General features: G+C 38.9%; 1 protein-coding gene across 5 annotated transcripts; it reads left to right on the plus strand.

The window, feature by feature from the left end:
• On the plus strand, positions 1-27,242 carry TMEM156 (transmembrane protein 156). 5 transcript variants are annotated; one of them, XM_055797657.1, is made up of 8 exons: positions 23-135; positions 1,720-1,779; positions 4,608-4,889; positions 6,436-6,687; positions 8,746-8,853; positions 11,991-12,095; positions 17,352-17,456; positions 25,885-27,242. In XM_055797657.1, the coding sequence occupies exons 3-8, from the start codon at positions 4,631-4,633 to the stop codon at positions 25,902-25,904; spliced, it is 849 nt and encodes a 282-aa protein (XP_055653632.1). In that variant the 5' UTR covers positions 23-135; positions 1,720-1,779; positions 4,608-4,630; the 3' UTR covers positions 25,905-27,242. The 5 variants fall into 5 exon arrangements, with proteins under 5 accessions (XP_027650838.2, XP_055653631.1, XP_055653633.1 ...); XM_027795037.2 differs by lacking the exon at positions 1,720-1,779 and having other exon boundaries at positions 1-135; XM_055797660.1 differs by lacking the exon at positions 1,720-1,779 and having other exon boundaries at positions 4-135; positions 4,759-4,872.
• The last annotated feature ends 672 nt before the right edge of the window (positions 27,243-27,914 follow it).

Here is a 27,914-nt window from a genome sequence, read left to right on the forward strand (position 1 = left end):
ACCACCACTACGCTAGATAGAAGTGCTTCAGTGACATGTGCTTGCTTTTAAGAAAATCAGAAGTCTTCAAATTAGTACTAGGAATAATTACCATGTTTATTTTATGTTTACCTGAATTTTTCAAGATCCATGAAGGTAGGTAATCAGCTTTTAAGATAGCTTTTTATTTATTCTGGTCTGATTGCAACTGAAAAGTTGCCATCTGCTTTCCTAAAAGCAATGATTAGGATGCTGTATTCATACGGACTTTGCAAAGCATGTACATATTTTTTTTTGCTAGATTTTTAGCCAACAGCATTAACTGTATGTCGTAATTCAAAAGGAGTTTGTCATGCATGTACATACACTGCAAAATTTTTGGTGACTATTTCCACGCAACTGTTACAGTCTCCATTGTGAAGAGAGTAGTTAAAGTGACTATGTTCTTTTACAGCATGTATTCATGTCTTATAAATTAACTTTTTTCAGGTTTCTATGCTTAAATGCTTATAAAACTTTGTACAGTTACTGTCTGGTATGAGATGCTATCTGTGGAAGGGATACGCAGTGGTATCATAAGATAAGAAAAAGTAGAGCGCAGTAGGTATAATTGAGCGAAGCAGCTCTTTTAATATAAATTCCAAGTGCATCTTGGTGACCCTAAAGGTCGATACTGGATTTAGGATAAATGCAAAATATGTCTGTGTAAGTAATGCATTCACTGCTTTCTTTAAACTCTATAAATAAATTAATATTAAAATAGTTTCGTCACTTCCATTCCTAAGTAAGCTTTTGAATAGATAAATATTATAATAAAAGGCATCCCTCTGACAAATGCTGCGTGTTCCCAAGCATCATGAAATAAATTCGTTATGAAGCATAATTTTCTGAAAAAAGACTTAATATAAAAATGTATCCAGATCAGGGTACTTATATTTACATTTCTGTTTTCATTAACCACAAAGAATAAGCATGACAGTAACTAGAGCATAATTTATAGATTTTTATGGTTTATAAACAAAATTTATAAGCTGTCATAAGTTTTGAATATCATAATATTGATGAGTCAGTTTAAGGTATTGGAATAATTAATATTTTACCTCCATGCAGAAGTAATCAAAGTATTTTCTAGCACAGACTATGCAAACAATGACACAACTATTACCAGAAGAAAACATTGGCCTTACTGTTAATTGCATTTTTCCATGGTAACTTTTCTAGAATGCTCTTATTGGAGACACTTTATGCTGCAATAGTATCACCACTGCGATTCTGATATCTGCGTATGACCTTATTCACAAAGTGTCTAAAATAAGATTATGAAGTGTAGAATACAGTACAGAATTATATTTGGAAAATTACAATCATTGTCATATTTTGGATGTTCTAAAAACTATATGACTATATAACAGACTATGACAATGTCTGAAGTACATGAGAAAGTAAATATGTTCAACTATTTATTTTGAAAATTTCAAGGAATTTGGGTGTCTGATTAATTGAAAACTTTCTGTCGGAAACCAGTTTTGTTTCAGATTTTGTGGCAAACCAAAAATGTACAGGATTTGCTGTAGATGTTTCAAATTGGTGGTTACCCCATCAGACTTCACCACACAGAGTTGTTGTTGGAAATCTTTGAGATGTGAAGGTCACCGTATCTTCCTTCCTCTGCAAGGGGGTCTAAATGAGTGGGAGAGACCTAATTCCACAGGCTTTTCTAAGATCATGTTAACATTGTAGGTACTTCAGGTTTTTAATATAAGCTCTGAGATGGCAGGCAAGCAAAGTATACAGATAGAGGTAAGTGAAACTTGAATGTTGTATCCCAGGGGAAGTTTCAGCATTTATTTCTATTCCAGAGAGGGAATAAAAATGGAATTTTCTCATTGAACAGAAATTTAGGGGGAAATCAATTTGCAAAAAAACCCTTTAAAAAGCCTTTAAAAACTTATCAAAACCATGCAGTTCAGCATTCCAAAAGTGAAAAGTCTCCTTTACATTTCTGAAGCAGCCCACTTGTTTGGTCGTAACATCATTGAACCTTTAAACTACATTGCTTTAGAGCAAGAGGTTGTCACTTTAGAGCAAGAGGACGTTATTTTGGAGCCTGTTGCTCTCAATCCCAGTCCTGTTCTCTGGGTCCAGCTACTGGATAGAGTCCATCTCCTTTAGTCTTATCAGTGGTGTGTTCCCCAGTTTGTACTGTCGGCCTTGTATCTGTACAATATTATGTGACAACTGTAATTTCCATAAGGAAGTGATTAAAAAATGCAACTTCATATACTGCTGAATTGATTCAAAACAGAATACCACAGATCAAATGAAAAAAAGTCAAGCCAATCCAAAATGAAACATTTATTATTTTCTTAGAGGGAAGCAAGTTTTTTACAAATTCAGATCTTCCCTGTGAGTAATTTTGTTTTAATGGAATTGGATTTTCTATGGAAAAACCCTGTAACTAGAGGCTTAAGAAAAGAATGTCGTAATCACAGAAATTCCCAACATTAAGCATGTGGGTTACAGATCTTTGAATATAAAGCGGTTTCCTAGAGGTACTTTGCATGGTTTCATCTCAGTGATTCTTTTAACACTTCAGGCCATCTGCATTCAGATTTCACAAAACCCTTCCACATTTCTAGTGACGTTTACATTTGGGAGGGTCCCTCCCAGTCCTGCAGTAAGGAGCAAGCCTCTTGTGGGTTAGGCTCTCTGTCTGCCGTGTAATCCATTGGGAAAGTCTAGTCTTTTTGCAGCCCTGCTTACAGTGTTCAGCAATACGTATCCCTCCCTAGAAAGTCCACAGTCCTGTGAGTTGGAAGAAAATAAAGTTTACTGATGCTAGATCATAATTTGATCGGTTTTCTCTGTAGAGATCTTTCAAGAGGATGGTAAGTGCCCTTCCTAAGGGGACAGCGTTCAAACTTTTTCCACTCAGATAACATGCCTTTTACTTATCTACAACATGGCTCACAGACAGCTCTGGCGCCTGTTTAGCGGTGTGTGAAGTCCAAAACCGACTTCACAGTGCTGGATGTAGACTGCCCTGTAGTTAAGCAGATTCCCTAGTCTGCGTACAGATTTCTTGGTGAAAGGGGTACGGTGCAGAATTACTATTAGTTGACCTTGAAAGCTGTAGAAATGGTTTTAGACTGGTTGCTCAGATGCACACACACCTTGCCATGAGAGCAAACATTCACTTCCTGCTCCTGGCTCATCTCCACAGAGAAACTCTGCACTGAATGATTCCTTCAGCACGAAGGATTTGACCTCAGGAGCCTGCTCCACTCCAGGTTGCATGACTCAGATAGTAAGCATTTCAAGGGAAGTGTTTTGTCTTGCCTCAGGGAAAGATCAAGCCCAAATTTTGTCTGACTTTTTCCTTTTTGTATTAAAATGAATTATTTTCTTACCTGCATAAGATGTGTATTTTACATTTCAATTTATTATGTTTTATAAGGAGTTTATGACTCTCTGATGTAGGGTTCATAAAGCAAAGGTAATTGACTTTGGCATTGGATTTGGGATTTTATTTCTGTATCCTGTCTGAAATCCTTCACTGAACCATTTCTGAGGTCAGCCTGGTGCTGTGTGAGCACAGGTGGCCTATTGAAGCTGTCAGATTGCAGCTGAGCACTGGAGCAATTAAAGGCTATGTTTTTCTCTATATACATAAGGATTTAGGAACATATTACTCTGATTACTCATAATGGGACTTAGATGCAAAATTCCTCTTCATAAAGATGCAAGAGTACTACTAGAATTGGAAGTTCAGCTACAGAACTATAGGTTAGTGCTGCGTCAACTCCAGGAAGTGGTTATTTGTACTCATAAATACCTATTTCATGTTGGGGTCCCAGAAGTTTTTTATTCTTAAATATTTATTTTCATATTGAAAAAATAGTTCAAGGTTAACTCAAGTAGAAATGCACAATTTATACAATAAAGCCGTACTTTAATGTGGAAGACAGCTAAAATAACACTTATTAATAATTAATTTTATGCGGGTTTTGCTACTTGCCAGAATGGCATTTAACGTCCTCTAGATACAGTAATTCGACACTGAAATTTGGCTATGAATAGCAAAACCAATGGTCATAATTAAGACTGAATGTAAGAGGATGTGAAGGGTGTGGTTGAAGGATTCAGCAATGTTTCTGTGTGTTTTCACTGTGTGGTTTCAATGTCATTGGAAAAAAAGTTTTCATTCTGATTATAGCTATTTTATAAAGTAATTGCACCAGTGCGTTACAATGGCACAGTTCCAGGGCTAAGTTTCCCCTCCAAACGTGAGTGCTTTCATCTTCAAGTACCATCAGACTGGAGCAGCTTTGAAACTAGAATGTGACTAGCTGCCACCACAAATTCAAGCTAGTATTGCAAGAGATTTCAAACAGTTCAGCAATAGAATTCAGCATCTAGGCTGTGGGACAACTGTGCTTGCTTCCTCTCGCTTGATGCATTCAACGTGCTGCCATAACCCTCAAGAAATAAAGCAGGTTTCATTGTAAGGTGGTTAAAGGATCTGTGACATGATGCTTCCATGCGTGTATTTGTCCGTGTGTCCTATATGACTGTCTTGCTGATACAGTACTCTTTTTTTCTTTCTTTTTTTTTTTTTAATTTTACAGCTAACACTGTAATTGTGTCATGCATGGATACCTGTTCATCACATAACACCACTTTTCCACTTTGTACTTTTAACAATTCTCGCAAAAGAGCAGTGCAACATAGAAGAGAAAACCAGACTGTTTTACTGAAGGCCATTGTAAATCATTCCAGTTTCCATGATCTTCCATGTGTTTGCCAGTCCTCCAGGAGGGAACAGCAGTCCCATACTAAACACACCGACTGTGAATCCAAGAGAGATGCGAATGTTGATCATCAAGGATCAGGGTCAGTAGCTAGAAAAAGTAAGTAGGGGAAGAGAAATACATAATTTTGTAGTTAATTACAACATGAAATACATGTTTTTATTTGGTAGTTAAAAGGAAATGATAATATGCTGCTGGTTCTCTATGGTCTTTGCAAAATCTATGAACAATGGTTTTTTTAGCTTGCCTTTGAATGGCTAGAGAATGCAAGTTTTATGCCAGATTCTCAGTGGCATTCATGCCTGGCTGTCAGTGAAACCTATCAGTAGCAAAATGCTGACTTCTCTTCTTTGAAGATCTTGTATAAATTCATGGCAGGTGTGTGTGTGTCATTATCTTCAGGGGGCTTTGTATTGGCCTTGAAGGAGGGTGCTGTGAGAAAAGAATGCCTTATCCAGCAGCCACCTGGAGTATTTTTGTTGCAAATTTGACCTCTGCCATCTGGCTTTTATCAATGCTCTTAGATCCCCATCTTCATTCTTTTAATCTTGCTAAATTTTCTAAAATTTCATTTATTTTTAAAGAGTGGGGGTTTTTTATTATTTTATTCTATTTTTTTAAAGAGTTGTAATTTCTGATCAGTTTTCATGCTGAATTTGCTTTTAAACGTCATTGTGGAACTCTACATGTAGGTTGCTGATACTATATGAAGATATATATATTGTTGTGAGCAACCTAAAGAACTAATTCAAAGATGGCAACTATTCAGGTGACAGCTATACAAGAAATAACCATTTTTGTGCTTGTAGTCTACAATACCCAGAACAGTGTAGTATCAGAAATGGCTTTGCACGTTTCATAGAATGCAGTGCTGAATAAGAGCTGGCACAGCAATACAGAGAAGAGTTCAGCAACATTCACATCTTTTCAGAGCAGTAGCAGCATATTCCTTCTGTGCTGTATACACTTGCAAAGTATCTGGAAAGTTTTGGGGAAGAAGATGCCTCTGAATTTTGGTTTTCTAACGTTGTCAGCAATGGGGGCAACAGGCCAAGTCCTGAATACAAGAAATGCAGTTGTTTTCCAAATGCCTGATTTTCTTATTATAAAATAGCTGTCTTAACAAGTATGGAAAATAACAAAAAAGAAATGTGGACAAAGTCTGTTCTCAGTTACACCTGTATACCTTTAACAATTTTGACAATGTCTCATCCACCTATGTTTTTTGTTAACGTTGTGCAAGTCTCACAGCTTGTGTGCTTTAAAGTGAAACAAGAACCTTCTGCAACTGGTAACAGACTAGATCATATCTCTATCATATGACTTTCTCAGTTTTTATTTTTTTCACAGCCTGATTTTTTTTGTTACCTTTGACAACAGACAACAAAACAATGAAAAACTGAAAAGCTCTGAAGCTGGTAGTAAAGCAGAAAAGGGGCTATAGCTTGCAGGGAAAATATATTTTGTATAGATAGCCAATACATTACAGATCTGTTCAGAATAACTTTACATAGTATGCTTTTGTACATTTTATCATAGTAATGTAAAAGCCTACTGTATGTTTTTGCAAATGAGACAGAGAACTTGTTTTCTCTGTCTGCTGCACATTATGTAACAGTTTTGTTGTAATTTCTATTTCCAAAAGCAAAAGGCTTACTTGAAGTGAAAACAGAAGATGTTATTTATTCTTATAAATATTTTAATTTCACTACGGTTTCTGAGAAAGAAGAAGTAGAGCATAATACTTACTACCTGCTGGAAATGCACATCAACAATTCTGTAGTTGGAGGAAGAAATGCAGCTGAAGAACACCTAAATCATTCCTGTCTACTGGCCATGATGGAAGACCAAAATGACTGTATAAATATTTCACTGCAGCTGAAGTCCTATGTAGAATGTAAGTTACAAAGGAGAGTCGGAATGGAAATCAAACCAGCAACAATATCAATCTTACAAAAAAATCTCCAGTAGGTAGTTCTTTGCTTTCAGCAACAATTTGGAAGTATTTAAGTATGTCACAAGAAAAGACTACAATTTTGATCATCCATTAGTAAAAGACCATCTTTAGTAGGTAACTGACAGTTTTTATAGTGATTTGAAACAGGTTTAGCTGTGGCTGTTTTTCCCTGGAAGCCACACAGCAAAGTAGGTGTCTGTATATTTTTTTGCTTAGTGGTGACAGACTCACAAATTGCATGCATGACAAAACCAGGGATTACTTTTTTCTTCTCCCCTCCCTGATAATGGCATAACCCTGTTGTCTTGGAGGCAAATTAAAAAAATCCCGTTAACTTCAGCGGCAGAAGAACCAGGAGATAGGTTTGACTTTTCTTAATGTTGTACTGCGATATCCTACTATGCAGCCTTACTACAGTACACTTAAAAGAGAAATCTTTAGCTGAACTAGGCTTAGTTTTCCCAGAGGACAGCCTGTCAGCTTTTTAAATTTGTCTTTGTGCTGCAGGAGTGTTTTGGCTGATTGCCTGACTATGATCCGGGCTTCCAGCCTGTCTATGTGCAATGTTTGCCATCTGGGAGTTGCTGAATTACTAAATTCATTTAGTTTTGTATGGCAAATGCATTTTATGCTGTACCTTTTCGGGGTGGGGGTGGGGGTGGGGAAGTGTTTTGGAGTTGGCTAAACCTATGTTAAAGAAGTCTAGGTAAAATCCTAGAGAAGAGAGGGCAGTTACGGTGTTTTTATTTAAAATAAGTAGGTCTAGCTATGAGTGGAGTATAGTTTGTAACTTGCCCTGCCAACTTGTGTCAAAACTATGAGGTAACCACCCTTTGCTAATGGTGATTTACTGGGGAAGTAGTTGTCTCAAATTAACAACGCATCTTTTTTCTATTTACCTCAAAGCAAAGCTGACGAGGTGCTCAGGGCCTTTACTAAGCAAGGTTGATATACAAGTCATTACAAGTCACTGCAAGATGGGGTAGAGTACTCTGTCTGAAAGGAGCCTGAATGACTGTACTAAAGAAATTTTAGTTCTGAATTAGGAGACATGAGCTGCGCTTACCTCACAGAGCCATGGGGTTATTGGCAGTTACCTCGTGACTTCTCAGTGGAGAAGACGCACAAGGGAAGTGAGTTGATGTAGGTCTAATTATACCGTTCTAAGCCAAGGAAAGGAAAACAGTGGTTTGGCTATAGTCTGTAATTTGATTTTATATTAGCCATAGAAACGTAGTTGTTTTTTAAAATAGTTATTTGACAATGCTAAGGTATGCATTAACATGCAGCTGCCAAAGAAGTTTGAAAGGTCTTTCAAATAATCAGGAAGGAAACTTTCCCACATCCTTTCTCTGTAGTATGTAGTCATGGCTTGTACTAGTTACTGAACTAATTCCCTGCAGAATGTGGGTGCATTTCTGCAGCAGCTGTTGTCCAAAAGAGCAGCCTACCTCCTACACCCAGTCCCTCCCTGATTCTCACCCAAGGCAGCTTTAGTTAAAAGAACTTCCCAGAGGGGTCCTGTTGGTGGCATTTCTTCAAATTTTGGTAAGAAAATTTCTACATGTAGAATCTTACTTTCCACCATATATGAAGATAGACCAGGAGGTTGAGAATGCCGGTACAGGCTAGTGTTGGACAGTGGACCAATTCCTCCTGTGCTCCATCCATTAAATATAAACATTGATCTTTGAAACATTTTCTTCCTGGACTTCTTCCTTTGTTTATACAAACAGGAAAAATTTTCATTCACTTAGCTATGTAGAACTATTTCAGACATGGAGACATAGATACAGGTGAAAGTAAAGATAAATTATAGATAGGAAACTTTGTTTCAAACAACAAAGAAGGCTGAAAGAACAAGGCATAATCTCTTTTGTTTAAAATTTTTATCTGGGGGGATAGGCATGGTCCAAAAACCTACCAAGATCAAATGTTCTGCTTTTCTCTGTCAGTGGTTTCCTGCTTCATTTTATCTCTTCTCCATTTTATGGACAGATCCAATGTGTATGGCGAAGATCATTTGGCTGACTATGATTGCAATAGTTTTTGTGTTTACTATTTCAATTGTCATCTACAAAATAGTCCAAGAAAATGAACAAAACTGTAAGTAACAAAAAGTTAATCTGCATGTATTTAAATTTCTATGCAATGAAAAATCTATTAATTTACAATAACAAAGCTGTTGATTATTAATGTAGCTCAGACACCAGTATTTTATTTGTAACATGATAAAAGCTTCTTATACAGGAACTGAAATACTCATGTGATTGATACTATCACCTCTCACCTCTGAATTGTGGATGCAAATCCAAACTTGTTGACAGTTAATGAAATGTGGGGGTTTTAACAGGTGCTTGGTGGCCTGTGATCCTTAGTGGTATGAACTTCTAGTTTCAGACTGATTCCAGTAGATAAAAAGCAATTACGGTTGAACCTTGTTGAAGGTCTTAAGCATAAATGCCAATGACCAGTGTCAGCAGATTGAAATACCCTCTCCTTCCTGAAGATGATTCATCTAGGTCATGGTCAAGAAAAATTACACGATAGCTACGAAGAGATATACACTCAGCTATCTGTCCTAGAAACTTGTTACCTAAATTCGGCGGTGGTGTAATCCCATACAGGTCAGCCAACCTGTGCCTTCTTAACCCCAGAGCTGAATAAAGCCCAGATAATATTTCTTCTCTTTGCTGTTATTTCAGCAAAAAGAATACTGCTGTGATTTCTGAATCAGCCCTATTGACTATTCCAAGTGATTAAAACTTTGCTATGAAAGAACCTGCCCTTAGTTCAGAGACTGGAATGATTGTTTCTACAGAATACCTTCACCAGCCAAGACGGGCTCATCCTATGCAATTCACTTGGGATACAGGCTGAAATCAGATTTACAGTATTTCTTCTAGCGAGATACAGTGAAGAAGGTGAAAATAAAAGATTACTCTGAGCTTGAGACTTTTGAGCAATCGAGACGAAGTCCTCTGCACAGGAACAATGCAGAGAATAGACCACTTGTCAGCTGCTGGTCCTTGTTTTCAATCCCAAGTCAGAGGCAGCTGGTATAGGGAGCACACTCCCTTTCATCAGCATGGAAAGGAACTCTTAACTTAACCTGTTACCTGGGATAATAGCTCTTAGATGCTTTTCAGAGCAATTTCCTGAGACTTTCTGCCGGTGTCAGCCCTGAGCGGACAGAATATGCCTCCAGATAACCAGCATTTAGTTGCTATTACCAGGCAGATATCCATTCACCTTGTAGTCCAGAGCTGCCAAATGGAGACCTTGGTCACAGGGGTAATAAAAAAATCATAAGCCATATCCATTCCCCTGATCGTCCTTACTGTATCCACAGGCGGTTTTGTAGTGAAGGAGCAATAGGAGTCACGCTTTAATCATAACTGAACAGAAGGCAGAAGAGTACCCACACACAAAATACTTCTCTGATTTTTTTGCATAATGTAAATGTTTTATGTGTATAGTTTTAAATGAATGAGCGAAATAGTTGCTTAAAATGGCAAATCTGTGCTCCCTTGCCAGTGATTAAAGAAACTCCTTACCAGATTATCTTTGTTAAAATAAATGTTCTTTTACTTATTGCCAGAACGAAATTCTGAGACCTATTTTATGTATGTAAAAATCCCACAAAATGTAAGTTAGGGCTTTATAAGTGGGCTATTAAATGCTCTAAGTTAAAGGACTTTTATTTGTAATTTGAAAGCTACCTATAAATGCCATGAGTATGATTTTCTGTGCTTTGAGTCATAATATCCTATTTTTAATGCAGAACTGTTAGCAGTGATGGTTAATGATTTACTGCCTTTATTCTTTAACATCAGCTTTCTGTTAAATGCAGGTTTTTCAGAATTGTCATGGACACAAGCAGCAAGGAAAAATGCCCTTTTGATGCTTCTAATTACTGAGTTGCTTCTAGAATACATTTTCTGTTAAGTTTATAACATGTAACATCATAAACATCAGTATGTTACCAATAAAAAGACAAGCACATAAAAATCAGATTTAAGGGTTGCATTCCTTACATGTATATATTATGGTACCACCTTTAATTGCAAGTCTGTATACTGCTTTTTTCAGAGGTGCCCAAAGAACACAGCAGAATATTACTATGTGCCTAAAACAGCTGCTAAGAATTTTTCCAGTCATAATTCAGTTAGTAGTTTTTCTCTTAATTTCTGAGCACCACTGAAAGCTGGTAAGAAATACAGAATTATTCATTTCCTCTTGAGACCTTGCAAGACATTCAGCTAGGCAGACTCTGACAGTCTCTGAAACATTAATTACTTTCCATGAGTGCATAAAACAAAATATCCAGATAAACTTCATAGCGCTTACAACCAATCCATGACAAAGGAGCTAAATTAGAAATTAGTCCTTTTGCCTTTTCCCTTCCACTTTTATCTTATGACTGCTTCCAGAGCTTCCTTTGATGTTAACTGTTACAGTGCATGCTTAGGGCTTCAGCGCATTACATCTCCACTAGCTATTCATAAGAAAATCATGACCTAAATAATACTAATTTAATTAATTTCCTACAGCTGAAGTTTTCTAGTGTTCTGAAAATAAAAAGATAAAAATAAGTTCTGTTATGTAGAATTGGAGCGAGGCTGTCATCAGAAGCTGGCTGAGCCCTGAACTGCTGTCACTGTAGAACAGGGCTAACTAGAACAGCTACCCAGTCACCTGCGATAACCCCAGCAAGACCACAGTATTAAAAGAGCAGCAGAAGGGTGGAGAGACTGAGGAGTTTATGAGCTGGGTGCTGAGGAACAGTCAGAGGTGTTCAACCCAGCTGGGTCTTTCCAAGTGGTGTAGAGCTTGCTCTCCAACTGTGTTTCCAAAGATGAACATCCCACACTTGCAAAGAATCTGTCAGCTTCCTAGGATGCCAATACACTCCATCCTTGCTATTCCACTGGCAGCAGTGTGAGTCTGAACCTGTACTGGGACATGTACTTTTTTGATAACCTTCCAAAATTTGTTCAAGATACGCAGTGTAGAAAAGGGAGGGAATAATTTGAAAGGGGCAAACCTGAATGGAATTTCCAGAAAATTTAATTCAGAAAAATATAAAACATCTGGCCCTCGGCTTTCCTCATCACCTTATTTCAAAAACTTCCTGCTTTTTCATGGAAATTGTTCAACAGTTTAAGAATAAGGGTTTCCTTCTAATCGATGCTGTAATGTAATTCTATAGCTAAGGATAAAACACATTTTGTTTAAAACAGATTGTAAACACAGAGTAGCAGCAGCAGTTTCTACTATTCTAAGAAGAAAGAGTTTCGGATATGCAGGAAGAACCATATCTACTACTAAAATTCATCCTTTTCCTGGTAAGTAATATAAAAGTGAAACAAATACCTAACAAACCCTCGAGGCATGAAAAAGTCAAGAAAGACCTTTTAAGTCTTTCCTGTCAAGGGATGCTTCAGGTCTGTTTCAGAGTTACCTTGATCCTATGCAAATTTGATTTGGCTTATGTTATGGCAACATTTTTATATCATAAAGAAATAATTCTGACAATAAAACTATTAAGACTTACGTATGTCATGTGGGAATGCTTCTTCCAAAAGTGTTGGTGGTTTTTTACGTCCTCTTAATTTTTGGTCATGCTGTGTGCCACATTTGAGGTTTGGCAGCTGAATGCTTTGTGTGTGTATGGGAAGTATACAGACATGTACACACGTGTATGTATGCTCTGTGCGTTTGTGATTCCCCATAAAATGTGCTACCAAAGGATGGAATGACTGGCTGTAGCAGGACTCAAGAGAATGGCTCTGCTGACACTTTGTAGCCTGTTTCTAGGGGAAAATTCCCACAAAGTACAATTTTCTAGTTTCAGATAGGAATTAGAATGTGGTCTTCTGAGAGTGTAGGATGTTTAGCACAGATAAATTAAATGGCATGGCTAAGCGCAAAGTTTTGGTTCCAGAAATCATGATTTGGTAATAAATCCCTGTGTGAGGGGAAATTAGCAGCTGTACCTCTGAGTGTTACTAGTGCTGCTGGAAGAGGCATATGCTTTAATAAGTTCCATGGATTCTGGCTTCACGAAGGAAGCTCTATCTTTAAAAAGATTAACATGAACATATAGAATGGCAAACCAACCTGCCTCCAAAACAAGAATAAATACAAAGCCAGCAAATCAAAAAATGGTTTAAAATTTATCTAGGCTTGGGTACTCGGCTGTTTGTCTTGTTAGTTCTTCAAGAGTAAGAAGAGACTTGATAATTTTTCTCTACAACTCAGTAACTCATGGCATTTCAATTTTACCTAGAAAAGAGTGAATAGCTCCTTGTCTGTCTGAACTCTCCTGTGAGTACAATTTATGATCCTTGCTTTTAAAGCACTGGCTACCTCTAAGATATATTTATGAGCTCATTATTTTCATCCTGCAGGAAAGGAATTATCTTTCTGACATCTTTTGTCTTGAGTAGCTTTACTAATACCATACCTATTTTATCACCGTGCTTCACAATGCGTTCTTAGTGTTGTATATCCAAAGGCATTTTTAATGATGGAGTTTTATGGAAAGTCAGATCTAGTTAACTAGAGAATAGGAATCTTTTACTGGTCTGTCATTCTTACTTCTATGTGCCTGCTACTTCAATCTATCCTGCCACTTCAATCTGTCCATTTAACTCGGAAAGCTGCTTAGTTGTATGAACTGCTATAATGGGTTTTATTTTAATATGAAATTCCTTGATTTTACACATGATAATTCCAATCAATCCAGTCATTTTCCCAATTTATACCAATAAAATTTAAAGTGGAATCAGGATCATATGAAAAGAGTTTATTCTTCCCACAGCTGCTAAGCTTAAAATTGACTACTGTGATAATGGCTATAAATAGCTATAGATGAGTTCCTTGACAGCCCTTGATAATTTTTTCACTGTCATTAGTGCATAGCTTGGAATCTTGAAAGAAAACATTAAGATCCACTGAAGACAATACAACCACCCTAGAAACATCATAATGAGGCTAAATAACTATGTATCTGGGAGGATGTGACGGTATTATCATATAGATTAAAAGATGTATAGGTACTACTAGAAGGTTATTCAAAGTTCAGAAAGGATAAGGGAAGAAAAAGAAGGAAACCTATACTCTGAGAATGAGAATAATTTCCTAGGTAGGCTAAGGAAATGACTATCTTGCTATCACTGTGGTCCTACAAAAAGGTAATTTACAGCCATGGATGGTAGTTTTGTGCAACTGTCAGTGGCTCTGTGTCCATGAATCATTACCATTATGTCTGGTGGCCAGAGGAAAGAAGGAAAAATGTATAGCGTGTTCTCTAGAGTAAGATTAAAGTTACAGCCTTCCAAATTCATGGTACTATAAAGGATTAAGCACATATAGTGATGATAGGGGAGCTTTAAAGCATTCCGGTCGTAAATGTCAACTAAACATTGTGCTGTTAAGCCAAAAAAAGATTGCACAGGAGCATGGGCTGACAGAGCACATCTTCCAGACTTTGGATCTGGTCCTGCCTTTGTGTTTATGTAAAACAGACCCTTGAATGGTATGAATTGACAAAACCTACAAAACCCAGTTGCCCTTAAATGCAGCCACAAGAGAAGGGAAAGAGTACAGGGTGCTTTTTCTTCAGTGCAAAAAGTAAGTATTAAGTGGCTGATCTGTGCTTCCAGACATAAAGCACTTTTATATCAAAGAGGACTTGATAGTAGTAGCACATGGAAAACAATCCATAGAAGAAAAGTCAGTTCCTCGCTTTGTGTTCATGACAGAGAATCTTAGGGAGAGTCCCATGTAAGAGACTTTTATTGCAAGAATTTCTTTATGGAGCTTTCTCAGATTTAAGACTCAGTAGAAGAGGTTTGGGAACAATTTAATAAACTAATAATAGCAATTAGAAGGACTAGACAGTATTCAGCACAGTGTTTTCAAAGAACCCTGACAGAAACTGCTCAACTGTCACGTGCAGCTTACTGCTTAAATCAGCTTCAGAGGAAGGGAAGGCAGTTACACTTACTCTGCTGTTACGTTTTTCCATAGCCTGCTTCCCCTAAACCACTTTAGTACCTTTTCCACTGCTAGTAACTGGTTAAGTATAGCTATTCTCATAATAGCTGTATCCTAAAAAAAAATAAGCCTGGGGACACGGCACAGAATTACCTGTTGGGAGCAGGCCAGTGTGTGTGAACTGTATGTTACATTATTAAAAAAAAAAGTTGTACAGGAAACAGATTGCATAAATCAGGGTGTTTAATACCTAGACTGAATCTGTCTAGCAGGGTCTTTTCATATGGGAAGTTTTGTTTGTATAGTTATATGGGTTATACTTAAGTGTGAATTTATATTACTAGAAGTCTACCGCTATAAATTCCCATTTAGACCTTCTTTTCCTAGCATAAGAATTACATTCCTTGTTTATTTTTATTCTATTTTGAAAGTAGCATAAGATCTATTGGAAAGAAAGGCCTGCTCTCGTTCCTATGCTAGAACGGGACTGTGCAGACAGGGAATCGTATTGTTAATATAATCATGTTATTACTCGACAGCCTGTGAGGGCAACCTTAGTTCAAACAATGCCGTGTTCTACATCGCTCAGACAGTACAATTCTCTCATTTTTGGTGATATTCCATTGGCTCACAGTCACAGTTTGGTTCATTACATTTTAGGATACAAACACAGGATACACTTGTCTGGCTCACAGCAAAGTCAGTTCTGATGGATGGTAATTTTATAACTCATCCTGAAAGAAGGACATTGCAGGATCATGGGGACAACCAGGACTCAGCGAGTTTGGCCTGCAGTTGTTTTCTGGACTGTTTAGGCTTTGTGACATTTGTGGCATTTGATATAAGCGGGCTTGACAACTGTAATTTGCACATAAGAAACAACAAGACAAATTTCCTCTCAGTTATTTGAATTCCTGTATTGTTTTCTGTGCTATCCAATTAAAATAATAGTTCCTCTCCTACAGGATTAGAGGAAATAGGTGAAATTCTGCCATTTCTCTGATGTATTGCTACAGCTTCAAGTTAGTTGACAGGTTGGAAATAGAATCAAACGCTGGCTCTGTAGTGTCAGGGCTGGCATCCCAGTGAATTCAGACTCACTTCTCCTTGTATTCTGCAATACATTTTCTTTTTAGCAAAGGGGAAAGGCATGAGACATCTTCTACAGCAGCAAATAGATGCAAAGCCAAGAAAGAAGAAGTTTGATTAATCTGGGCCAAGTGAAGCATCACCTATTTGATTCTGATCCTTCTCAGTTCCTGACACAGCTGAACAGCTGTCTTTTCCTCTGCAACTTCGATGAATAATGCTGGGGAAAGCAAAGCTTGTCATAGTTTTTAATATTTGACACAGACCTACATGTTTGAGATGCAACATTTTCAGAGAAAAAAACGAAGCCTTATTGCCACTTTGGGGCTTTTTTATTTTTCAGATGGGAGGATAAAACCTATAGGATGCAGGTAATTATAGGGAGCTTTTTGTAGCCCCTGTATGCTTTCCATAGAGCATTGATGCACAAGAGGCCTTTTCTCTGCTCAGTTTGCACGCATGCAGAACAGTGTTACACACAGGCTCCAGGGGGAATGTCAGTCTACATTCCTGTTCTTTCCAGGTTCATCCTGAGGGTGAAACAAAATCCATTGCTATTCTTAAAACTACCACCGTTTCATTTTAACTTTGCTTTTCATATTCAGTTGCTTAGTTACCAAGATCCAACTCTACTCTTTTAGTTGCATTTGTGAAGAGAGAAGCCCAAATGATACAGCTCAATACAAGCAGCACAGTTCATCTTCTTGTTATGAACTCAGTAGAAACCCATTTGTAGGCTTACAGAAGTTATGGATGGTCAGGGACAGGATGGACCTGGAGTTGAAATATCTGTGTTCTACAGTAGTTCTTTGAAAAGCATTAGGTCAACAACTCTGTGTTCATTTGCCTGAGCGTGCTATTTCTGCATTTCTTTATCTGTATCCCAGCAAGACAGCCCATCAGCATCTGTGTTGCCAGTGTGCTAAAGGCATCACCACACCCTTCCCTGCTTCTGAGGTGCATGCTGTCATTGGTAACAACTGGATGACACCCAGTAGCCCTCCCTGTGTGTATGACGTTTGCTGAGGCCACATCATGTGGTCCTGAGTGGCAGTCTGGGCTGCCCTTATGTGAAAATGAATCAAAAAGTTCATACTCTGAATTTCATTTGTTTCTGCTTAACTGGCCAGCTGTAGGCTTTTGCATTTGGTGAGACTCTGGTGCAATCCCAAATTTGCATGCTTTTATATTTTCACCACTAGTGAAATTTCCAAGAGCAATTTAGTTGCCTACCTTCAAGCTTCTTCCCAAGGAGACTTAGGATCAGCATGTTGTAGTCCCACAAGTCTCAAGAGGAATTAAATACAAGATATGGTTAGTACTTTCAGGAGTTCCTGACATGTACCTACATCTCTAGGCACTGAAATCCCACTGAAAAACTAGCTGTCCACCTATGCCTCCTGTTCAGACAGGTCTCAATTGTTTTCAGACTTGCAGGTTCAATGTTTAACATTCTGCAGATACGTTTGCTGTTTAATAATATGGATAAAAATTATTTTAACTTTCAATAGTGAAAACCAGCAAACAGCAGATTCCACTTACTGCACAGACCACAGAGAAACTGCCCATAATTCCTGAACAAGAGCATTGTCACGTGGGTGCATCAACCATAGAAGGTAAGTATCTTACAACTCATTGTTCTCTTTTGCCTCATATTTTTAGAAATAATAGTATGCAATATCTGCTCAAAATAAATTACTACTTCTTCTAGTCAAATATACGAGATGACAAACTGGAAATTGTGTTTTTGTGAGAGCTAGGTAGCAGGGAAACAAAATCGATTTTCCATCTGCTACCAAGGGTCATCTATAAACATATGTGTTAGCCTTTTAAAGCCTGTGTGGCCCTGAAGGTCCCAGTGCAAATTCTGACACCATTTTTATGGTGTAGAATATTGTGTCTCAGACTTTAGCATTATGCTGACATTTGTTTCTGACATGGGCAGAGGAGAAAAGCAACGTGCGAATGATCTCTGAGGAAAATCACGTTTGAAGTAGTTTGCTGATCAAATTCTCCAAACAACAGAAATTGATTGCTCTGTCGTTATTACTCCAGTCAGAAGGAATGACAAGAAGTTGATTTCAGCTTGGAACTAAAACTAAGTCTTCCACTTCTAACTTTCCTCAGCAATTGTTTCAGGAAGTCCGGATCTAAGGAAACAAGTCTGAAAAGAAATGTGCTGTAAGCTATACCTCTTCCTGGCAAGACTTGTAGAGCCTAGAAACAGAACAGATGCTACTTAAATAAGTAATACTGACTAATCTATCAATTGCATAGACAAGGTTATGGCTGCTTGCACAGATAGTACTATTTATGGTGAAATTTTTAGGTTAAAAGCTTAAGAAGGTCCTTCTTTACATCTCTTTAAATTGGATGGAGTTTTATTGGAAACTCAATATCATATCATGCTATTTTAATGTGTTAAAAAAATTTATGTACTGAAGAGCAGTTTGATTTTTGTGCTTCGTGTGGAACCATAAACAACTAAATTGTGTGTTGAGAGTGGAGCTAAAGAAGAAACTTTGAACAGCATTGCTGACCAAAGATGAGGTACTTCCATAATAAATTAATAATTGAGTTAGATTATTGTTTGGCTTTTGAGAGGGACTAGCCAGGTTACATGGCAGTTTATCACAGTAATTAAAAATACTGACCACTTTTCCAAGTGAATCTTATCTATAGATCTTACAAGGACTTCCAAAGATGAAAAGTTGTCATTACAGCTATTCTAAAATGAGGGCATCAGGAGGCAGGGAAAGGTAGCATGGCTTGGGAAGTTGGTGACACAGATGAGAGCAGTTCCTGGTAAGATCATCCGAGTTCAGCTGTTTGCCATGTGGACATCACGAGCCTCTGCTGAGCGAGTAGGCCCTTTCCCAGGGCCCCACCAGCCTTTCCACAGGGCAGCTGCTTCTCCTCTCCATGGACTCCTCCCGGCCACTTTAGTACCAGACTGTTTCTTTTTCTGATACCTGTTGAATATCTCTCAGGTAAACCTTTATCTTCCTATATCCCTGTCTGCCACGTACCTGCCTACTTTAATTGCTTCATGAGAGAACATTTACTCTTGGGTTAAAAATAAGACTAACATTGTAGTAAGATGTGTCGCTAAGGGAGGGCTCGCTAGTATTCAGTGCCTTCATTTATACAGTAGTATGTCTGAATGATAGCATGCTTTGTCCTTCTGGGACATTGGGTTCACCAAAACTCATCTTTTAGAGGCAGGAAACAACATTCATGACCCATTCCCATGCAAATTTAACACCTGTGTTCCTAGAGGTGGGAGTAACCATTAGAATTGACCTGCTAGCACTCCTTTCGCTTTCTTTATGTTGTGTTACACATTGAAGGACAGAAAGAAGAGATGGAACAACTCTGCAGATCTTTGCTCTGTAAGACCATATATGAGATCCAGGACACTTTGGGATGAAGTTATCCCTTTCCTTAATCTCTCTGTCGGTGACTTAAAGAAAAAGATTAGGTATCTTGAGAAACCCCAGTGCCTTGCTGCAGCGCTGTGCTGTAGGAGCAGGCTTGCTTCCCAGGTCATAGCACAGTCTTCCTGTCAGGACTGCCGGCAGCGAGGGGAAAACTGGATGTCATACATGGGATTAATGACAAATACATGGAATTGTGATCTTACCTGACGTTGTGTGGAAAGATTATTCAATGAGTGGCTGGAGAGGCAGGAACTTAGATCTTGATCTTGCCTTTTTTTGCAGTTTTGGATAACGTTTCTGAAAGGAATACTGTCTCAAAGCTAAATACTCTGTCAAAACAATGAAAGCCCTTTCTGCTTTAGTTTTGCTTCGTTTCCTGCAAAGAAACACTTCCCCCTTCATCTGATAAGGTCAGATTCAATTTATTGCTGTTTGTGGGTGGCTCGGTGGCAATGCTGCAGTTACAGCAAAGCTGCCCAGCTACAAGTCCCTTCGGTTATTCAGGCTGCAGAAGGAGGCTGCGGGCTGCCTGTCTCATGGTGCTAGCGTTGTCTCTATGGGGCGTCTAGAATGCTACTAAAGACTAGTTTGCTCAGCAGGGAGGAGCTGGCTGCTTTAGAAGTGCTGCACATGAACAGCCGAGTACTGAGAAACACCAAGATGATTAAGTTCAAGAACAGACAATTGCAGACTACATCAACTTGATAAAACCTGTTTTTTCTTGAGGAGGTGGGGTGGAGGCAAGAAGTATGTACCAGGAGCTTCTTGATCAAAGAGCATCATCTTTGTATTACCCTACCAGCTGCTCCCCTGAAGCACAAGGATTTCAGACCACCAATACAAGAGCCTCAAGCAAGGAAGGGTTCTAGCCTGAGCTAGAAACCTAAGAGAGCTCCGCTGGGAATAGTGCTAACATCTGCCCTTCTCTGCTTCAGCCCAGTTGGTAAGATTTACCTCAGTGTCTGCCCTGGATCAAACAGGCAAGACTGGGACGGGCAAACCGCTTTTGAGTTATGCTTTTCCTCACTTCCAGCTAGCGGAAGGTGCAGTCAGAAAGAGCGTTAACCACAGTACAGAGCATGTGTTTGATTTCTGTGTAGGCAGGCTAGCTATGCAGTAGGTGTGGTAGGTATAGTGGCTGCTGTGGGCAAGCCTGGATCGCTTTTATCACCATCATTATTGCTCCTGAGCTGGAGAACCTGCTGATGGTCTCAGCAACGGCCCTTAACCCAACAATTGAAAGCTGAAAGGCCCAACAACATTGTTTTAACTTAGTAAATTCCTGTGGTTAAAAAGTCCAGATCGGACGGGAGAGCAAAGTGTAAAGCATGTTATTTGCTTGTTGCTCTAGCCTGCAACAGGGAAGTATTTATCTTACTAATAGGTAGAGAGATATCAATCAATGACATATTGCTACTTTCTGCTGAATTTTTCATTTGAAAATTGTCAAAAAAAAGACGTTTCTTTCTACAAATGTCTTTTTAATGTCTTTAATATTAAGACAATAGTTGATCATGAAATGTAAGTATATTGATAAACATTATGTGCATCATGTTTATCAATATACTTATATCCTCTGTGTGTGTCTATATATTTACCTCTGTGTGCATTTGTGTGTGTGCAGAGACACGCATGCACATGCTTCCTTACTTCCAGTTCATTGGTTACTATCACACTGACAGCTAATTCAGCTGATAAAAAATGCACTAACTTTTGCACTTGTAACTTTGCCAAAGGAAAATCTTTTCAACATAGGTCACTTAATGTCTGTGTATTTTCACAGTAACTATTATTATTAATTTGACTGCTGAAGTTAAGAATCCTCCTCTGTTTCTGCCATCTTCCATTAAACTGCCATATTAGTAACTGTCCTGGAAAAAATGAATGAGCCAAGTCTCTCAAGTGCTTTAAGACAGTCCCCTCTTTATATATGGCAGGTGTAGGTGGATTTCCTTAGTGCAGTCAAAAGGTGATAGTAATTACCTTAAATGTCAAGGGTGCTGTTTATTTGGATAGGAAGCATGAACACTATTTAGGGCAAATACTTGGGTTTGGAGGCAATGCTGTTCAGAGGACAGCATGCTAGAATAAGGCTCTGGAGACCCAACTTTTCTGTCTCTGCCAATAGTGCCTTGTTACTAATTTGCACTGTGGTAAGAACTGTTTATCCTCAGCTGAAACAGAGATTGTGTAGTGCTTTTAACTTACAAAGCACTACTTGCATAAACTGGTACTTTTAACTTTAAAAGCACTACTCATATCAACTATTATTTTTAGCAGTTCTGAAATGCAGTGGGATGTATATCTGCTTTTTTTTTTTTTTTTTTTTTTTTTAAAGTTCCAGGAGTGAATACCCTCTCCTGTGACAGATGAAAAGACAGAAACAAGAAGCTGGACTGATGGCAAGAAATCTGGGAGAGCAGATCAGAAGAATAAATAATTTATATATTGAAGTGAGGCAACTAGCTCCCTTTACTTAAAAAAATGCAGCATGTGAAGCTGTAAGAGGGCTAACATTTTTGAACGCACTTGATTCAATGGCTGCTCCCTAAAACAGTGGGGGCAGAGAATAAATGAAGTAAGAAATAAAAGTGAGCAAAAGTCAATTTGCCATGCCCATTAAAACACCCTGATATATGACGAACATCCTCTCTGAAGGTGGTGGAGTATACAGCAAGATGATTTTACTGATGGTTAGCCCTGAAATTGTTGTTTCATAGGGAAGGTTTTGGCTAAGCTTACCCTTGGAGGCTTAAGAAAGCCTGTCCCAAGGTGTGACTTCTCTCTGTATCTGTCCTGCCCTTATGGCAGTCCCTCTTTCCCCAGCAGTGGGGCCACATGGAGTCTGGACAGACTGGCTGGCTTCTTCCACACCAGAAGAGTACTTCAGTCCTACAGTGATCAGGGCAGAATAAGTGTCACGTGTGTACGGCATGAAAAGTAACAGTGACCCCTCTCCTGCAGTACTCGGGTGCTCTGCCTGCTCAAGGGGAAGTGGCCTTGTATTCTCTGAATCAAAAGGGGCAGTAATGGATCTCATGAACGACTAGGAATAGAACAGTGTTCTCTCTTACTTGGGGAAATCAGAGACAGATACAGATCTGACAGTTCCTGATGAAGAGCTGCCAATTTATGAGGAAAGAAAGAAGGAAACCACAGTGTCTTAAAGCTAACTGTTGTGGACTTGTTTTGTTGGTAGAAAGGGTCCAGTATCATGCTCTGAGCTGTTGTTAGATCAAATTCACACAATCTACTCACTATTACCCCGAGCCCTTCTCTTACTGCATCAATCTCTTTGACAGTCAATGCCCCAAGGACAAGATGAAACAATCTTAGTGTCCTGCCTCCCATTAATTCTCTTAATAAAACTGGTGGACACGTCAAAGGCTGCACGAAAGCTAATGAGAGTTCCACATCAGCAATTGCCAACAATTTTTAGTACACTGCCTTTTGCCATCAGCACTTCCATCTCTTTGTAAAGAGCTTTGAGATCCTTGAATGTACAAGGTGCTTCACATATCTCTATTTCTTTCTGAGCAAGAGTGTAGCTGTATGGTTAGATAAGACAAGTTAGTCTCCCAGTGAATATAGAACTTGAGGCACAGCCTTATCATCCAGTGAAATGGATTATAAAACTGGAATGTAAGGTAGATGACAGGGATGACGCACAGGGGAAGTGCGTGTATGTCTAAAAAGGTGAAAACCTCTTCCACAGAAATTGTAAAAGAGAAGTTGATGGGTCCCTTTCTTCTCTTACAATCTAAAAGCATGTGGACACAAAACCTCCCATGTTGGTACAAGAGATCATTAAGTAACTGAGTGTACGAGAGGCTGGTTCTTATCCAGCTACATCAGTAGTATCACCACTGCTGTCCATTTCTAAGGATACCCTCCCCTAGCAATTTAGAAATGTAGTTGTGCAAATTCCAATCCAATACCAGGAAAATTCAACGCAAGTCCACCCAGGGCTTTGGCTCAGGCCCCTGCTGCCTTGCTGAAGAGCTCTTTACATGCCATCATTGCAGAACTTAGTAGCACAAACAGAAATAGCCTAAAAATATTCTTTTCCCACTTTTCCTTATGTGATTGTGGCTTTACAGAAATGTTTTCACGTCACAGCACTCTCAAAACTAGCTGGCTGCAACAAGACTTTTTACCATCCCATACCAGGTTAACTTCAACAAGCAGCCAGCACGCCTTGCCCCAGCACAGCCACCAATTCCCCACAAGATTTCAACAGTTCATCTACCATCCATGCTGTTTCTTCATACTCTTTAGGCCAGTCCCTCTGGTTCTTACCCGTACTGCATCCTTCTCCTCATCTCTTCTGCCCCCAAGGCAGGTACTACTCCTCTCTGCTTCTTCCAGATCTCTCTCCATTGGCTGCTCCTCTTCCATACCCCTATGAGCTATTTAACCACTTCACAGAACCAGCCACAGCTGCACCTTGTCCACATCAGCCAGCCCACGCCCTGAAGCCAGCCCACAGCTGTATGTTAGCAATGTTAATTAACCCGGCTTCATGCCTCTACGTTTTCATATTTAGAAGAATCCCTCTCGTCTGTCTTTAAGTAAGACACCTACACAAGCAACAGAAGATACAAATTACATAGGGAAAACTCATAGTTCAAAATGTTCTAGCAAAGGCACATACCAAATGTACTCAGGAGCGAGAGAAAGATTACGCTTAAGCTGTTCTTATAAATCATTAATGTATTTCTAAAGATTATTTTAAATTGCTGTGATCTTTCCACTTAGCCTTTTGACACTTTTTCCAAAAAGCATCATTTCAGTGCTCAGAAGTGATATTATTGTGGGGAAAGTCACCATGAGATTGGGTGCGGTGCCGCTGACAGCAGGAGTTCCTGCTGGTAGTGACATACTGGGTTTGCCAGGTAGCCATTTTTGTAAGACATCGTTTTTTATGCTTTCACAAATTCCTGTAGGTAACTGTGAAAAAGATTTATACCCATATGCAGCTTTAAATTGCTTTCAGGACTGTATGCAGTCACTCAATCACATATTTATTTTTAAAATATGAAAGATAATTCCTCCTTTGTTCCTGCTTCCGTAACAGATTCAAGGCTTAAATCATGCATTAAAATTTAAACTCCTCTCAGGACGAAAGAGCTCATAGAATCGGATTGCTGAGCACATTCCAGGGTAGTTGGCACAATTACTGGGCTCTGCACACAATGCATGCCAGGGTGTGTTTCTCCGCAAAACAGACACTTAAGAGGTTTTTTTGAAGGGAAGCACTCTGCTTGCTCGCGGAACTGGACTGTAACGGGCACCGTGCAGGCTGTTTAAACCACTGTTCCATTAGCTGGCATCAATTTTTGATGCATTGTATCCTGCCTACACTTGTCATTTTCTAGCTCGCTTCAGCAGCTGTTGCCTCCAGTATGATTTCCCGGTCAAGGAACACTTCTTATCCCAGTCCTTATGATATAAAGGAAAAGGGAGACAGGTGTTATTGCTGGACCTGCAGCTACATCAACTACCAGAGTGGGTGGGTACATTGGGTACAGATGACAGGCTACATTTGCTTTTTCACTCAGCGTGAGAGTAAGAAGTACAGAAACCCTGTGCTCCCTGCCCTCAAGCCAGCACCGTGTAGTTCCCTAACAACTAAGATGAGCTTGATTGGGATCTGGGCATTTTCATATTTCAAGGTTCCTCACCACATGCTACTCTGGGAGCTGCAGTCCAAATTTCGAAAGTCTCATTGACAATTACTGAGGAGTATTTTTCACTTGGGAATGTGGAAAAAGCTGCTCATAGTTCATTATTTCCAAATTTGTCCTACTGTATATGAGTGTAGCACAGGAAATGTAGTTGGGCGCAGGTTTGTAAATTCTTCCCATCTAGCTGGTGGTTTGTATTGGTCTATTTTTATTTTTTCCCATTAGGATATTTCAGCTTATTTTGGGTCAGCTTCAGTTAGACCTTGTTAATACCCCAGATTCACTTCTGAACGCTCTGCTGCAGGTGGAGTAGTTCATGGGGAGATGCCCTGGAGCTGACACAGAGCAAGAGATTCTGGAGCGGAGGCAGACATCATACAGAACTCTTCTTGCCTCTTCTAGCCGCTGGGAGGGACAGAGAGAGGGAAGCCTGCTCTGTTATTTGAAGGAAAGAGATCAATCACCACCTACCTCCGAAAGGCAGTTCCAGGCTGAACTCTGTGTAGATGGAGACGCTCTGCAGAAAGCCAGTTTGGGACACTTGAGGGACACTCTTACCGAAGCGTTCCAGCCAGGTGGATGTGGTTAATGTTCTCTAGGGCAGCTGTTGGCTCTGACCACTTACATTGCCCACCTTCCCTGAAGGTGAATGAGGTCTGGGGCGTCTCACTCAGGTTCCTGTACCATAGTCTCATGTGGTGGGTGCCTAAACTGTGATTCTGCTGGCTGGTATCATGCTTAGGTCTTTCACCCCAATCAGATGTATCTAGTCCGTTTTGTCTGCCTCTTAGCTACAATGTTGTTTTCTTTTGAAATAAAGAGGGAAATTCATTACTGTGAAAGTCAAGAGAATGACATTTAAGATAAATCAGGAAAGACCTGATTAACCTCTTTTTTTCTGATGCTGTTTTCTTCAGTTGCAGATGTTGCCGTGTGAAGTATCATTACTGTTGGATGAAAGAAGACACATCATACACCACAGAAAGAAGCATCTCCATTTCCAGTTTGTGGAGCTATGTTATCCAGCCTTTTTTTCATGACAATGCAACTATGCATTTTAGTTGAGAAGCTTCGTTTTATCCATCACCCTAATTATTTGGTATTAGGAAAATACTAATGATGGACAAACATACTTTGCTGTAGAAAACAACTTCAGTAGGAGAGTATAGATTTTACATCTATTTTCAGTTCATTTGGGATTTATACTTAATCATATGGTTGTGAGATAATGCTTGCAACAATTTCATCTTCTATCAGAGAAGAAATTTCTTTTATATTCTCCATCAGACAAGGAAGTCTGTTTAAAGATAGAAATTATCCTCTGCTTCCTTGAAATAAGCAGTTTTCAGCCTATTTTAATATTCTAGGTGAGTAAGATTCCTAAAAGATACAATTTCTGGTTGTTGAGGCAGGTGACCAGAGGATCGTAAATGGAGAGAATCCTGCAGTACATTTTAATTTCTGCAGTAAACCTGGAAGACCTTAATAAATTCTGCAACATCTTAGTGGATAAAGAAAAAAATGTGGAAAAATAGTAATTTGGCTTCAAACCACAGAATCGTTATTATTGTTTTTTAATAACTCATTAAGATGCCAAATGGGGATTGTACTTTTTGAAAAATTGCATTTCTATCTTTTGCACTACTTTAGGTCATTAGTATTCAGTCTCATTATCTCCTGCAACTTTTCCTTACTTTCCATTTATTACTGCTCCTCTGAGTGTAATGGAGCAGTTTGGGCTGAGCAGGGTCCCAAAATCATTTGGTGCTAACACATTATTTGTGTGTACAATTTAACCATCAATTACTAGGCAGAAACTGAAATTGCAGAGCCAGGTCTTCAAACTCCCTTGTGCTAAATCCATCAGGATGAGCAGATTGTAAACTGCCCATTGCAAATATGATATGCAGCAATTTAGCATCGTGTTAATACTTCATAACCTCTATACCTTACATTTTATATAGTTTTTCCCTCCTGAAGCTTTTCGAAATTGCTTCTTCAGTCATTATACTGCACCAAGCAGTTCAGATTTAATAGGAATAGTTGTGAATATCAGCTTCTGAATGATTTGAGGCCATATGGAATTTTTTATATTTAGTTGGATAAGTCTGAAGCATTTGTTTCTATTGTTTGTTACCATCTTATAAAAAAATCAGAGAAAAATACTGTCTTGATTTAGGAGCTTTTGAGCCTTTATTGCTTATCTATGGTAATAACTTAAAAGTTTTTCAGAAATGGATTTTTTAATACAGTCTATAAAACAAAACTATCACAATTGGTTTCTAGTTGTTTTTCTTTCTTCTTACTATAGAACAACGACTTACAGATGAAGAGGCATATCTATCTCAAATCGCTGTAGGCCATTTTAATCCGTGTTTAAATGCTTCAAATGATGGCACTATCTATCACTCCTCCCCTTCAGTAATCCAGAGATCTCGTTGATAGGGACAGCCCTGCTCCTTGTGACCCCAGTTTAATTTCCTTTCCTCTATAATTTAATTCTGTACTGTTGCTGCCTGTAACCTCCCTCTTTGCTTTTCCTTCGATGGCTAAACTATGACTTACTCTTTTATCACCCACAGTTATCTCACAGCTCTCTAAGCGTTTGGTTTTACTACTTGGGAAGGTTCCTTTAAAAAAGTTACCTTTAAAACCACCAAGAACAAGTAAACACAAAAGGCTCTTACAAGCTTTTCATCCCTGTTGAGTAGAGCTTACCTTGTCTTGCAAGTATGATCCAAACTAGAGGGAACAGTGGGAGAATGGGGAGACATTGGTGAGAGTGGTAAGAAAAAAAAAAAAAAGTGATCGTAAGGTAATGCAGGTTGAAGGAACCTCAGGCTGTCTCTAGTCCATCATTCTCAGGCTGGAGGAGCAAGGAAGGGACTAATGAGCAACCGATTTCCCACTTTCTCCTAAGATCCTCTTGGCTTCTCTCCTCCCATGT

The sequence above is a fragment of the Falco peregrinus genome, chromosome 2, assembly GCF_023634155.1.
Source record: "Falco peregrinus isolate bFalPer1 chromosome 2, bFalPer1.pri, whole genome shotgun sequence".
In the NCBI taxonomy this organism is placed as follows: domain Eukaryota; kingdom Metazoa; phylum Chordata; class Aves; order Falconiformes; family Falconidae; genus Falco; species Falco peregrinus.